Source organism: Narcine bancroftii, chromosome 3, assembly GCF_036971445.1.
Source record: "Narcine bancroftii isolate sNarBan1 chromosome 3, sNarBan1.hap1, whole genome shotgun sequence".
In the NCBI taxonomy this organism is placed as follows: domain Eukaryota; kingdom Metazoa; phylum Chordata; class Chondrichthyes; order Torpediniformes; family Narcinidae; genus Narcine; species Narcine bancroftii.
The window spans coordinates 343,906,056-343,921,456 of NC_091471.1; the positions used below are offsets into that span (position 1 = coordinate 343,906,056).

The 15,401-nt window shown below is 37.2% G+C and overlaps 2 protein-coding genes across 11 annotated transcripts in view; one reads left to right on the forward strand and one right to left on the reverse strand.

The window, feature by feature from the left end:
• tbcd (tubulin folding cofactor D) overlaps positions 1–15,401 on the forward strand; it is a 249,163-nt gene that overhangs the window by 233,031 nt on the left and 731 nt on the right. For all 3 annotated transcript variants that reach the window (XM_069929534.1, XM_069929536.1, XM_069929533.1), the window contains 3 exons: positions 3,738–3,825; positions 6,635–6,744; positions 13,935–14,019. In XM_069929534.1, the coding sequence (XP_069785635.1) occupies positions 3,738–3,825; positions 6,635–6,744; positions 13,935–14,019 (283 nt within the window). The remainder of the gene's footprint in view (positions 1–3,737; positions 3,826–6,634; positions 6,745–13,934; positions 14,020–15,401) is intronic.
• Positions 181–15,401, reverse strand: part of b3gntl1 (UDP-GlcNAc:betaGal beta-1,3-N-acetylglucosaminyltransferase-like 1) — a 392,999-nt gene continuing 377,778 nt past the window's right edge. For 4 of the 8 annotated variants that reach the window (XR_011354724.1, XR_011354725.1, XR_011354729.1 and 1 more), the window contains one exon: positions 185–694. The gene's annotated coding sequence lies outside the window, so the exon portion shown is untranslated. Of the gene's footprint in view, positions 695–15,401 lie in introns of all 8 variants that reach the window. The other 4 variants (XR_011354721.1, XR_011354727.1, XR_011354728.1 and 1 more) reach the window with 2 other exon arrangements.

A 15,401-nucleotide genomic window follows, 5' to 3' on the forward strand; every position in this document is an offset into this window, starting at 1 on the left:
AAAAAAATTATGGAGTTTAACATACAAAATTTTAAGGAAAACACATAACAAGTCATCTCATGTATGTACAAGTACAAAAAAATGGATGGAACTACATTAGACAGTTCTTTAATCCACATGAGAAACAAATTATTGAATTAATATAACTATTAATTTTTCTTTGAATTAATTTGGCAAATATGGGTTTAACAGTGAAAGTAATTAACTATTTACTTTAAAAAAAATTAAAGGGCAGAAAAAAACGATAATTTAAGAAATTGGTGATACATACAGCATACTGGATAAAACAGTTGTGAAATTGAGATGCATAACTAGTGAGAAGCAGAGTTGAGTGGCTGTTAAAGTATTACATTGGTCGAAGATAAAACTGAACACATTTTTTCAGAAGGTTAGCTTCCAAAAAGAAATTGAGGGTTATGATAGATAACTTCAAGATGAATACAAAGATTTGATGTATCACATAGGTAGTTGGAGAAACATTAAATTAACTTTTATTGAATTTAGCATGTTTAATTGCATAATGATGCTGACATAATGCATTAATTTAACTGACCTAAAAATGTTTTGCCGCTGATTTTCATTTCTACTCAGCATCTAATGTCTCTTGTGTCAGTGTCCAACAATAGTTGGCCAGCATTGATGGATTTCAGTTGCCTTGACACCGCTTTTCCATGGTCGCATTGTTCGTCACTGACTGCAAAAAGATCAAGGAAAGAAGTCCAAGCAGAAATTCAATTGTCAATGACGTGTTGCCCCATGGTTTTGTATGCTTGAAATAGACTAAAATAGGACAGGAAATCATAAAAATATAGGAAAGTTTTAATGATCAGCAGCTCAAAATCCACAAAATACTGTACACCCAAAAGTGTCAGGAAGCAAAGTCTTCATTGTCCAGGGTAATCGTTAGGATTCTCATGCAACTTCATTTTAGAATAAAGTTTCTGGAAACAAGGAGAGAAGTAATTTTGCCAATATTTTCTAAAAATCTTTTGGTTTCTTGATTGGACTGGCATGTACAAATTTCTGATACAACTTTGATTGCCATTTTGATTTATGTAAATTTAATGGCATGTTCACCTGAATTTTTTTTTAAATTATGAAATTAAGTGAATGGTGTTGCAGATAGTCTGGATAGTTGCCAGAGGTTACAAAGGGACATTGATAGGATGTAGAGATGGGCTGAGAAGTTGCAGATGGAGTTTAACCTAGAAAAAGTGTGGTGGCTTTTTTTCCCTAAGTTTGAAGGCAGAATGGGAAGACTCTGAGCAGTGTGTACAAACTGGGAGATCTTAGGGTCCATGGCTATAGGACACTCAAAGCTGCTGCACAGGTTGAGAGTGTTAAGAAGGCGTAAGGTATGTTGGCCTTCATTAACCATGGGAAGTACAAGACCTTGGTGACACCCTACGGAATATTGTTACCTTATTATAGAAAAGAGGTAGATGCATTTGAGAAGGTGCAGAGGAGATTTACAAAGATGTTGCCTGGATTGGAGAGCATGCCATAAGAGGTTGAGTGAACTTGGTCTTTTCTCCTTGAATCAATGGTGGATGAGGAGTGACCGGATAGAGGTGTACAACATGATGAGAGAGAGAGAGAGACATTGATCATGTGGACGGCCAGAAACTTTTCCCTACAGCTGAAATAGCAAACACCAGGTGGCACAGTTTTAAACAGTTTGGGAGTAAGTACAGGGAGCGATACAAGAGCCGTTTTTCCACTCAGTGATGGGTGTATGGAATGTGCTGCTGGCAACGGAGGTGGAGGCAGATACAAAAGGATCTTTCAAGAGACCATCACACAGGTACATGGAACTGAGAAAAATGAAAGGTTATGCAGTCGGGAATTCTAGATCAACACAACACTGTGGACTGAAGGACATATGCTGTGCTCTAGGTTTTAATGTCCTATGTTCTTATTGTGAAAATTGATGGTCCATTAGATTAATTCCAAATTTAGAGTCTTGGCGTTGGAGCATTTTTCTTACAGCTTGGAATAAGGCCCTTTGGTGCAAGTTGTCTTACCAAGCTAGGCACGTTTGCACATTTGTCCATATCCCTTTACATTTACTTGTCGAAATATCTTTTGAACCTTACACTGCCCCTACCGCTGTTTCTAGCTGCTCTTTTCACTTACTCAGTACCTTGTGTGTAGGACAAAAGGTGCCCCTCTGGTCCCTTTTAATCTCTCATTTAATCCATTTTCTCTCATTTTAGATTTTTCATCCTGAAAAAGATTATTTACCTTATCCATGGCCCTGATGATTTAGTATACCTCTCCAAGGTACTCCCCACTGGTGAGCTTCCTAGGTTTTAGAGAGAAATATCCCAGCCAGTTCCTATGATTAAAATACGTAAAAGTGCTGGAGAAACTCAGCAGGCCTCACCGCATCTATAGAAAGTAAAGGGTAACCCATGGCAGGCATATAGATGCGGTGTGGCCTGCCGAGTTTCTCCAACATATCTGTGTATTGTACTTAACCCATCAGCTGCAGTTTTCCTTGTTTAACTCATTATAATTAAAATCCCAGTAACATTCTCTGAATGCTTTCTGCATTCTTTCCCTCCTAAATGGTTAATGATAGCTTTCCTAAATTGCTCTTAACCAATGTCTTGTCCAGTCTTTTTTCCACATTTTTTAAAAATTCTGAATCTTATTTGGGTAATGAATAGTGATTTTATACTTCAAGGTTTCAAATATATTGGATTTGCAATTTATTTCTGACAGATGATTCTGTCTTTGTATGCTTTGTTTTATTATTTTGTGTTATAGATAGAGAATTTGGGTTAAAAAGGGTTTAAGTTAAAATGTGATGATTAGTCATAAAAGGGGGCTAACCACTAGAGTTTAGCTGGAAAATGTTACAACAGACTTGCAACAGATTTAACTACAGAGAGACACGCAGGAGCCAAAGATTGATAAAGAGTGAAAAACAGGATTTGGTGTGAGCAGAGGTCATGAATGATCGTGGTGTGCGTGACTAACATGATACTAAACAAGTACAAGCGTAATCAGGATGATTCTGCAAAAACTAACCAATTAAAGCAGTGTAGTGGAGATGCCGAAGGACAAGCAAATTGTATAAAAAACAACGCACTGTATGTATCGGGGCTTGACTTGGCGAGAAGCCGGTTGAGTCCAACTCTGCAGACTTGTGAATAAAGCTTGTCGTGTCACCGATCTTAAAGAGACTCATTTGTGAGAATTTGTGTTTCTGACAATTTGTGTCTTAGAGGATCAAATGTGTGCACTGTTTAGTAAGATAAGAATCTGGGATCTCAATCAAGTAAATGCAAGTTGATGGGAAGAAAAAACAGAGCTAGCCCATGCAAGATTCAGTGTTAATCTAAATTGTTAATTTCACAAGACAGTTTTAAGTATGAAAAGAATCATTAAAAAAAAAAATCAGAATCCTCGTCCTTTTTAGACTTTACAGCTTACAGTTAAATTGTGGAAAAAAAAATCAAAATGAGATCATCTTTGGAATTCTTGTGTGGTCCAAAATTTTATGATCAACAATGAAAACATCTGTAAAAGATGGAGCACTGCATGACTTGAGCTCCTGGAATTTGAATTTCTTTTCCAGATTTTTTCTCCATTAATGGAGGGGTGGGGTTATATTGGCAAATATATGAAAGCTTTAAATATAGTGTGTTTCTGCTTCATTCCTCGCGTTGTTTTTACGTTTTGAAAAATATTATGATGATGTATGTACTCTGATTTGGATTGTCTTACAGGTTCTGTGGTCTTATTCAGTTCCAAGGTGATATCAGGAAAAAAATCCTCTTCCAGCTCTTGTTCTTGTTGTGCTACCCATTCCCAATAGTAAGCATTCGCTAATTTAAGCTAGAATTGTGTAATGTTATATCTTTTACAAATAATCAACTATGCATAAAACTCCACGCTACTAGAGTGTCAAGGCATCTGCCAAAAATCGGGGAGAACATACAAACTCCTTACAAACAGCACCAGATTCAAACCCTGGTCGCTGGCACTTTTGTAGCAAAGCACTAACCACGCCACCCAATCAATCCATCAATGCTTATTATAGGGATTTAATAGCTATTTAATTGTTTGGCCATTAGTACTCTACAGCTGATCATTTGTTATGTGGTTACTAAAAAGGCCCAGGTTTGTTTTGTAATGGGTTCAAATCCGGCACTGTCTATTTGTATGTTCTTCCTGTGTCTGCATGGGTTTCCTCCCACCTTTCAAAATGTAGTGTTTGAAGGTCATTTGGGTGTAATCGTGCAGCACAGGGCTAGAAAGGCCCGTTACCGTGCTGCTTCTAAATTTAAATACAAATAAAATTTAAAACAATTCTATAAAAAGGAAAATTCATGTCACCAAATGCATTGAAAGTGGGACTTCAGGATGAGATCATTTTGACTTCCAATTTTTAAATATACTTTACCATCGGTTATTTGCATTGATTTGAAATACACAAGCTGCATGCTTATTTTATATGTAGGTTCCTGAAACCTATTTTTAACATTAACTCAATAGAACCTTTGGTGGGTACGTAAAGCTGGGTGCTTACCAGATACTCGTACTTCAAATTCTACACAAATTATAATACTCAAATCCAGTTAAAACATGAGTGAATTAAATTTGCAAATCATGGGGTCTGCGGATCAATAAAAATTACATGAATTTTAATATTTTATAAAAATGGTAATTAGCACAAATACAAAACACGACAATTTTTGAGGAAAATGAGGTCTTCAGATGCATAAATTATTTGACTTCAAAGGGATTTTTAGTGAATTTCAAAAGGGAAAGTGAAATGATCAGGAAGAATCTTAATCTTCAGTGTTTATCCATAAGAAAGCAATGACAAATGTTTTCCCTTGAGGAGTTGGTTACTGAAACAACTAACTTTAAAGCTATCTGCATCAACTAATTCTGAAAATAGATGTACTGGAGTGATGCAAAAGTGAGCGAATTCCCTTTCTACAAACTTTGGGGCTAAATGCAGTGTTAACCCTTTAACCCTGTCCTGTGACACTCTGAATGGGCTGAAATGGAAAGCACAAACACATTAGTAAAGTTCTGAAATTGACTAATCACAATAGCATTAGTTATTGTTGTATGATTGGATTTTGATAAAGTATTACTCGAAAGGCACTTGACAAAGGTTGATGATTGCTGCAAATGTTTCCTTTAGTGGGAGAATCAGAAATTAGGGATCATGAGTAAAACATAAATCACAAATGAATTCAATAGGAAAGGAGAAAAGATATACAAAGTATGGAATTCATTCCATCAGTAAATCATTGAGTTAAACAGTTTAGTCCTTTTAGGAAAGAAAAAAAGTTCAGGTTGACAAAATGGGAAGAGAATTAATGAGTTTATACTAATTTCACTGATACATTTCTTTGCTATATATGGGACATAATTCAGCATGACAGAAACTCATTGACCTCTGAACAGAACAATGCTTGATTCTCCAAAATTATGACTAACAGAACAATGCTTGATTCTCCAAAATTATGACTAAAACGTGTGACAGATTTATTTTAACATTATTATTACATCTCACAATGGATAATGGTAATTTATGCAAATGTTTCTTTTGCTGGTTTTTGCTTTAAATAATTTACATTAATGAGGCATTCATCTGATCACTTTAGTGAATTGAGTAATCTGATAGATGGTTTTATTTAATGTCAACTGTTTTTCTTTGGAAAAACTGACTTGGAAGTTTGAATTGGGGGACTTACTACTTCCCCATTTCAAGAATTCAAGCTGCTCCTTTGAGATTTATTAATTCATTGTTTAGTTCAGATAAAAATTCCTGCATGGGTTAATATAGAATTTAGTAATGCAGGAGAAATAAATTTATAGAATGTTATCTCTAAATGGAATTCTAAATTGCAAGTCAGAAATAGAGAAGGACCTATTTTGAAACATCTGACTAAATTATGGAATAATATTGATGATCAAATAGGTATGAATGGTTTAATTTCTCGAAATTTTTTTGCATCAATTACATTTGACTTCAAACATTAAAAAGATCAACTCCTGTTATATCAGATTTATGTTTTAGCTGTGGATGTGAGATTGGAACTTTTTTGCATTCAACTTGTCAATGCCCTGAAGTCAGATACTTTCGGTTAGAAGTAGGTAATTTTTTGGAAAGGATTGGGGGGAGGAGTGGGGGTCAAGTTCCCACAGGATCCAATGTTATTTTTATTGAGTAATATTAAGGTTATAAATTATGTATCAAATTGAATTTATGCAAATTGCTTTAGCAATATCTAGGAAATGTATAGCAATATCATGGAAGTCAGATACAGATTTGCGTATGGAAATTGTATATTAAGGGAAGATTACGTATAGTTTCCAAAATAAATATCATTTACATGATGTATGTTTGATAAACTCTCTGATAAATTCTAATATTTGGAGGTTACCAAGAAGTGAGGTTGTTATAAATGCTTTATTCTCTTGGCATTCTCCAGCCCTTCTTTCTTCATTCTTATTTTTCCCTCCCCTCCCCGAAAACCCCTAAAAAAAATGAAGAATGAAGATATATACCACGTGTACAATTTTTTGAATAATTTTTGAATTTAATGTAATGCTTGATATTGTGGTTTAAAATATTCAAAAAAGTGACAACTGTTTTGAACAGATAAGGAAGACCACTGCCAGCCAGATGTATGAAATGCTTTTAACATATGATAATGTCATTGATGCAGAGGTATTGGATGAGGTGATGGCAAGTCTCAGTGACAACAACTGGTAAGTGACATTAGTTATGGAGGTTGGCCTTGCGCTCTTCCCTATAGGAGTCAATCAGCACAAAAACATTGGTGATCCTTCTAGAGTTTAGAGAGTGCAAGTGGAATGCTTAAAAAAATTAGAGAAAATTATTAAGGAAAATCCTACAGCATTTGATTATGCTTTAAGAGCATAATGGTGCTCATAAAGGGTCAATATCTGCAGAGAGCAAGATTCTAAATAAATATTTTGACTGTTTACACTTAGAAAGGCATTGAATGAAGATTTCAGTGCACTCTGTGATTAAGAAAGATGTTATGTCTTATTGGGCATGAAGTTAGATGTTCCTAAAGTTTGACTGGGTGTCCCACAGGCTGCTTGCTACAGGAAGAGAATGCTAGGGTTCTGATGGAGATAATTAAATCATTTGCCACAGCCAGAGTGCCAGGAAGACATCAAATGTAGTCTTTATTCAAGAAGAACAGCAGGTAATCATAGTTCTAATCTAACACCAATGATGGGGAAATTGTTCGGGGGAAAAAAAAACAAGGGACAATAGGAAAGGCTGGCATTGATTTGTTGGCAGAAAAATACTCCCTGACTGTTTTAATTGAGCTATTTGAATAACTAAATATCTTGATATTTTCTTGTTGATCTGATTGCATGGACTTTACCAAGGTCTTTAACAAGGATCCATGTGGAAGGTTACTTCCCAAGAGATCCAAGACAAGTTAACAAATTAGATCCAAATTTGACTGGGTATCTGGAGCCAGGGGGAAATGGAGAATTTCTTTTGAAATTAGAAGCCTTTAACCAGTGGTCTACCACAGGGATTAGTGCTGGGACCTTTGCTGTTTGTTATACAAATATTATTAAGTATGTTTGGATGGGTGAATAAAGGGCAAGTGACCTTGGAGTACAAATCCAAAGATCCCCGAAGGTGGCAGACAAGACAAGGTGGAGAAAGAGGATTATGGAATGCTTGCCTTCAGTAGCTGGATAATAGCTTACAAGGGCAGGTACATTGTGGTTCAACTTTATAAAACATTCTGACCCACTGCTAGATGTTCATGCTGGGGAGGGTACAGATGTTGTCTGGGATCAAATGTTTCAATTATGAGGAGAGATTGGATAGGCTGTGTTTTATTTTATTGGAAGAGGTCAGGCTGAGGGAGGACTTAATAATGGTAGACAAAATTGAGGTATAGATATGGCAGAAATGTCCAAGTCAATAGGGCATAGAATTAAGATGAAGAGCAAGTTTTAGAAGGAACAAGGGAGGAATTTTCACTCAGAAGAGCATTTGGATGATCATCCAAGTCATCAAGGCAAAGATTGATGAATGGGATTAGTACAAAATGGCTTCATGATGATTGACATGAGCACGATCCCAGGTTTTGTGAAACTATGAGTGTATTCCCCCACCCCAAAGGGAATGTGCACAACTAAAATGAAGGAGAAGCTGAAAGACATTCAGATACTCATTTTGAAAGTAATTTGGGAACCATTAGCACAGACATGAAGATCTTTCTCGTGCCAAAGGAGTTCAGTAATCCCTCAAATGATCATTTCTGCAGAAACTGAGGAACTAAACGTATTTAAGATAGAAAGCCACTGTAAATCTACAGTGTTTAAATTAAACCAACTTTGAATTGGCATCCTTCAAATTATGGAACTTTAAATAGTTAAAACCACACAGATTTTAATTTTGAAATTTAATTTGGAATAAAATTGAAGGTTTATAGAGCTATGCAAGTACATTGAAGTTCATTGCTTGCAATAATTGTTGAGTATAGGTCGAAGCTGAAATCAGTACAATACTAGGCTGAATATTTAGCATCTATTTCTGGAAAGAATTGCTGACTAACTGCACAAGTACAGCAGGTTAGTGTGTGTTTATGCACAAAGCAGTGCAGAAATGAAGAGCATGCTGGAGATGAAATGTGAATGTAGTGAATTTGTGGAATTATCTGCTCAAGAGTGAAGTAGAGGCTGCATCACTGACTGTTTTAAGACACGAATAAATAAGATTTATGAAGAGTAGGGCAATTTGGGGTAATGGGGAACAGACGGAATCTTATTGAATGGTGGAGCAGGTTTGACAGGCCATTCCTATTTTATATTGTCATCTTGGTAGGAAAGTCTAGACTGTAAAATGCCCAATTAATTTTATTTTGTAAGAGTAGATTTTTGTCAGTACATTTTTGAAACCTTAATGTGTCAAAGTAGTTTGTGCATCATTTTACTCTTTAGTAAAGCAACTAGGCTGGTAAAATGTTTACCTTGGATAGAAGCCCAACTCAAGAATCCTTAATTATCCTTATTCTACGTATGAAATGAGACACAGCACCATTCTTCTACATCTGATCAATTGTAACCAATACTATGCCAGGATTAAGAATAAAATTTGCTTAATGTTAGAGCATGCAGATTAATTAGCAAACTTTGAATATCTGTAAAACAAATTTTTTTAAAATATCTCAGAACTTTGCTTCCTTAAGGTAGCTGCAGATATAACTTGGGTGTGGAATTTAATTGTGCACAGGAGAAGTGGGTATTGGGAACAAAATATATATTTTTTTTTCTAGATGTTATTGACAAGATGATTGTGGAAAGAGCAGGACATATTCTTCTGTAGTTGTTGAGTATCACATAGTTATGAAGTGTCTTTGGACACAGAAAAAATTGTGTCATTCCTGATGAAAGCACATTTTCTCTTGGAAGGATTTTTATTTCCACTTCATAGGAGTTTATGTTGTGGGAAGGATAAAATGAATTGTAGCACCCAGTTCTGCCTTGAACCAAATCAGATTTAAAACATTGGCAAACCTCTACAGATGTGGAGTGGAAAGTGTGCTGATTGGCTGCACTATTGCCAGGTATGGGGAAATCCGTGCACAAGGTCATAGACACAGCCCAGTCAGTATATTTCAGGCAAAACCCTCACACCATTGAGAAAATCTACATGGAACGCTGCCAACAGAGAGCAGCAAGGATCCACACAACCTAGGACTTGCTCTGTTCTCATTGCCGCCATCTGCAAAGGGGCATAGGTGTCAGAAGATCTGATGAGGCATTGAATGCCACAAAGATTGCAGGAAACAACTAATGCAAGTATTTAGTCATTGGAATGTGTACATATATTTATACAGATACATACACACATACACACACATATATATGTGTGTAGAGACTTGATTTGGTTGACCTCATCCAGCTGATATTTGGAAGAATTTGAACACTTTCTTCAGTCTTATTTAATTGCTTGATCCTAATTAATATCCCTTAAGAAGTGGCCTAAATTAGTTTGACATTTGGTTCAAAACTTACTGGGAACTGTAGCCATTAATCCTATTTTCCTGGAATTTGCAGTTACTGGTGAAATGGGTCGCGTCTTGCACACTTTACAGAAAGGGGCCCACAACAATCTCTCTGACACGACCATCCCCTTAGGTCTGTGATTTCTATCAGGTGCTAGTTCAAAGAGATTCCTGGTATTTGTGAATTCTTAAACTATTGATGCAGCCAATTACACTAAGAATTTTCAGGCAGTGAACTTGGAAGAGTAGTTCTATGGAGAGTTAAAAAGATTTACAAGATTAAGGTAACAGAAATATTTAAATGGAAACATTTCAGTAGCAGACCCATGCTGTCTGAGCTGATCAGGACACTAAATTAAACTAAATCACTTTCAGACTTTCATGTTTTAGGCATTAACATCGACTTCTCCAGTTTCTGCCAACATACATTCTCCCTCCCTTCCCTTGGTCATCTTTCCCTTAGCTCTCCAGAGCCATCCCTTATCCACCCATTACCTCCTGCCTTTAGGTCCGTGCTCCTCCCCCTACCATTTGGTTTGGGCGCCTGCTGACATTTTTCCACACCTTGATGATGGGCTCAAGCCCAAAACATTAGTTCTGTAAAGTCCACTGTTTGACCTGCTGAGTTTCTCCGGCTTTTACTTCAACCACGATGTCTGCGGACATGAGTGTTTTACCTTTAAACTAAATTACTTCAGCCTGCACAAGATCCATATCCTTTGATACTCTTGTGTCCATCCAGAAACACGACAGTAGTGTCTGATTCCAGGAGCCAATCACTCTTTGTAAAAAGAACTTGTCCCTCTCACCTTTAATGCACGTCCTCTAATATTGAGCATCTCCTCTGTCTGTACCTCTTATAATTTTATATAAATTTCTGTCAGGTTTCTCCTCAGCCACTGACACATCAGAGAAAGCCAAGTCAAAGTACATACACCTGTGGGCCATGCAGAATTTTTACTCATCTGTAGTGCAAACAACGGTACTCAAGAAAAGATAGGTCTACAAAAGGGAGAAGTGCAAACCAACTGTGCAATACAGAAAATAAATAATGTGCAAAGTAAGTCCTTAAACGAGTCTCTGATGGTGGAGGGGTAGCAGCTGTTCCTGAACCTGGTGGTGCGAATCTTCTGACACCTATGCCCCTTTGCAGATGGCGGCAATGAGAACAGAGCAAGTCCTAGGTTGTGTGGATCCTTGCTGCTCTCTGTTGGCAGCGTTCCATGTAGATTTTCTCAATGCTGTGAGGGTTTTGCCTGAAATATACTGACTGGGCTGTGTCTATGACCTTGTGCAGGGATTTCCCCCATACCTGGCAATAGTGCAGCCAATCAGCACACTTTCCACTCCACATCTGTAGAGGTTTGCCAATGTTTTCAAACACCTGAGAAAATAGAGGCATCTTCCCATTGACATTCGTGTCGACTCCCAGGAATTTAAATTTGCTTAACCTCTCCACATCTGATCTACACCAGTGATTCTCAATCTTTTACTCTCTATCCACTTACCACTTTAAATATTCCCTATGCCATTGGTGGTCTATGCTTAAGGTGGTATGTGGGTGGAAAGAAAAAGTTTGAAAACCACTGTTTTAATTGTACCTCATTGACTCGTTATGTGCACGGTTTCAGAACTCCAAAGGAAATGGGCCAATGACAATTTTTCTCAAGCAAAACATTTCAGTAACAATTGGGTCTAGAGCAGTGATTCTCAACCTTCACTTCCCACTCACATACCACCTTAAGCAATCCCTTACTAATCACAGAGCACCGATGGCATAGGGATGACTTAAAGTGGCCTGTGAGTGGAAAGAAAAAGGATGAGAACCACTGGGTTAGGGAAACCCTGAATGATTTGGTGGGTTCTTAAACTCTTCCCAATCCACTGATGAGGCAGTCCTATAACTGTTCTTCAGCCTCCCGTAACCACCTTGTGCTTGCTCTAATATCTGGAGCCTGACTTTTAGGCTCTGATGGTATGAAGGCACAAGTCTCCTTGCATCTCATCCAGGCAACATCCTAGTAAATTTCTTCTGTACCCTTTCTTAAGCCTCCATTTCCTTGTTCCAGAAAAGAACACAGTTTGCCATGTGCCATCTAACCAAAGTTTTATATTGCTCCAATGTGACTTTCTTACTCCTGCTTAATGGACTGATAATGAAGGCAAACACACCATCTTTTTTACCCACCTATCTACTTCTTTGGGCACTTCAAGGGAGCTGTGTTCTTGGATCCTCAGAACCATCTGTACATCAGTACTGTTAAGGGTCCTGCCATGAACTGTGTGCCGAGATTTTAACTTCCCAAAATAACGTGTAAATGTTAGCTTTTTTAAAAAAAGATTGAGACTGAAATAGTTCAGGATTTAGTACACTTTTAAAATTTTAGTTAACACTCATAAAGAAAAGCACATTTTCAGAACATTTTACAATAAATCTATTTCAAAAGTACTCAATTTGCTTCAATTATAGTGATGAACTGTGCAACTATACAGCCTATTAAGTGCTGGCTGCTCAGTTTCAACACCTGGGAAAATCCTAAAGTTACAGTCAGAGTGCAAAAGCTATAGCAAACCAATTACTGTTTATTGTATCTGCAACTTATAGATAAAGTACTTCACTTCAGATTTAAACTCATTAATCTATAGTTTGAAGTAATAATAGAAATCCTCACAAAACATTCTACAGGGAATGCATTGAGAGCATCCCATGTAACTACATCACTGCCTGGATTGGGAACTGTATTATCTCAGAATGCAAGCCCCTGCAGCGGATAGTAAAGACTGCTGAGTGGATTATTGGGGTCTCACTCCCTGCCATGGTGGACATTTATAATGGCCATTGTTTGGGGAGAGCCATAAACATCACGAAAGACTTCACCTTCCCCTCCTGCCTTCTGGGAAGAGGTACCAAAGTGTTCAGGCCCTCATGACTAAATTAGGAGACAGCATTTTCCCCCAAAGCCATGAAGCTTCTGAACTCTGGGGACACAGGGCTAGAATATGTAACATGATATTTAATGAGTGATATGTATTTATAAAAAATTATTTCTAAGGTAATTTATTCAAGTAAATAACCCATGTCTACGGTCTGGAGAAATGCTATCTCATTTTCACTGTACACTCCAGGGTATGAACGACAAATAAATGAGACTTGAACACCAGAAAATGCTGGTAACATTAGGTCAGGCAGCATCTGTGGAAACCCATTTCAGTCAAAGACCCTCTGTTTACATTTTTATGAAGAAAGTTGCATTTCAAACATTTCAATATTATTAGAATAAGGTTTTGGAAATACATTAATGCAGTTTTTAAACTCCGTTCTTGTTACTTCCATTAATTTCTGTTTGCTTCATATACTTAATAACTTTGAACCACCCACAGTAACCCTGTGATTGTTTCATATTTCCCTTTCAGTGGAAGCCATGGAGAATTGTAAGGAGATTCCAACATTCAAGACTGTTTGAATAATAAATAATATCCATTATTTCTTTAGTATTTATAATAACTGATCTGTGTTTTTGTCATTAATAATTTATAATCCCAAGTACAGAGAAGTGAACTCTCAACAATTGGTAGTCTAAAATCTTCTGTTGTAATTTCTTTGCCTTGAAAAGAAAACGGAAAGAATTACATTTCTTTGGGAGGTTTTGTTAGTGAATACAGAGAATTAATTTTGAGCACATGACCTTTGACTGGGAGCGTGCCTGAACGTCATCCATGGTTAAGAAGGTTCAATAACTGAACTATGTACATTATGAATGTCTTATTGTTTTAGGTTTTTTTAAAAAATGTTGGTCTACTTAACAGAAGTATGGTTCAATCTCACAGAATGTGATCTATTGTAAAGCTATTACAGTTGTTTAACTTGCCTAAAATATTCTTTGGCTGCAGGGATGCTGATCTTCCCACAGTACGAGCTCAACGGAATCTTCTTTGTGATCTCATGGGTGTTCCAAAACCAGTTATTGCTACCAAGGTATATTGGCATACGCGAACCTAATAATTGTGATAACTTAAGGCCTTGGTTGTATTTTTCCAAGAGTATTCTTCCAAATTATTGAGACCGAATTTGTTTTTACTGAATCAGGTTGTTACCTTGATTAAGTTTATAAGATTTTTTAAATGGCAAATAATGGTTTTCAAAATTAATCTCATGAAAGATTCAAGTAGATGAGCAGTTTATTTTTTCTAAGACGATTCCAGACAACATAATAATGCATTTCTGATCCTGTCATGGATAGAATATTTTGTATTCCCAAATTGAGCTTTGCACATTTAAAGGCAGTAACGTTTTCTCAGCAGTTAGCACGACCACTTCACATCTCTTGGGAATAGAGCTTCATCCCAACTTTGGAGTGGAGCTTTCATATCCTCCCTGTGGGGATTTTTGCTGGGTGTCTAAATTCCCACCACATCCCAAAGATGTGCTGGGTATTTACAGTAAATTACCTGGCAAAAGAGTCAGTGGACAAGGGATATGCAAGAATGAATTGTGTGGATGAGATTGCTCTGGGTCAAGCCAAACGGCTGCTGTCTAGGCCATAATCAGTCTCTGACAGTGCAGCTCCTGTTACAGCTTTTGGATTTGCAGTCTGATTGGTCCTGCAGCCAACAACCAAAGAGGAAATTGGCTTTTTAAATTTAGATATTTAAAATTTAGACAAGCCCTTGCTGCTCAATTACACCCAATTGTCCTACAAACCCAGCAAGTTTAGAAGGGTGGGAGGAAACTGGAGCACCCTGAGAAAACCCATACAGACACAGTACAAATTCCTTACAGATAGCGCTGGATTTGTACCTCATTCGCTGGTGCTGCAACAGCGTTGTGCTAACCGTAAAATAGATTGGAGTTAGATCTAACATAGAAACCAGCCCTCAGCCCAGCTTCTCATACCAAGTTACCTATCCATGCCAGTTCTAATTGCTTGCATTTCACCCAGCTCTCTACATTTTTTCCTATCAATGTACCTGTCTTTTAAAAACCATAATTGTATCCACCTCTACACCTTGCTCTGGCAGTTCATTCCATATACATGCCACCTTCTACGAAAATGTTGCCCCCAGATCCTTTTAAATTTTTCTCTCTACCAGCCTTGATAAAGATTATGATTCACCTCATCTATACCCCTCAGCCTCCTGCACTTCAGGAGAAAATGTTTTAACCAATCCAGTCTTGCTAATATCCTCCAGATTAATGACATCCTTCCAAATCGCAGGGTGGCCTGAACAGTGCACAATCACACAAATGTGACCTTGCCAATGTCTGGTATAACTGCAGCATGACTTCTCATCTCCTCTACTCAGTGCCCTGACACGTGAAGGCAGCTGTGCCAACACATTTGGATTTTTTCCATACAA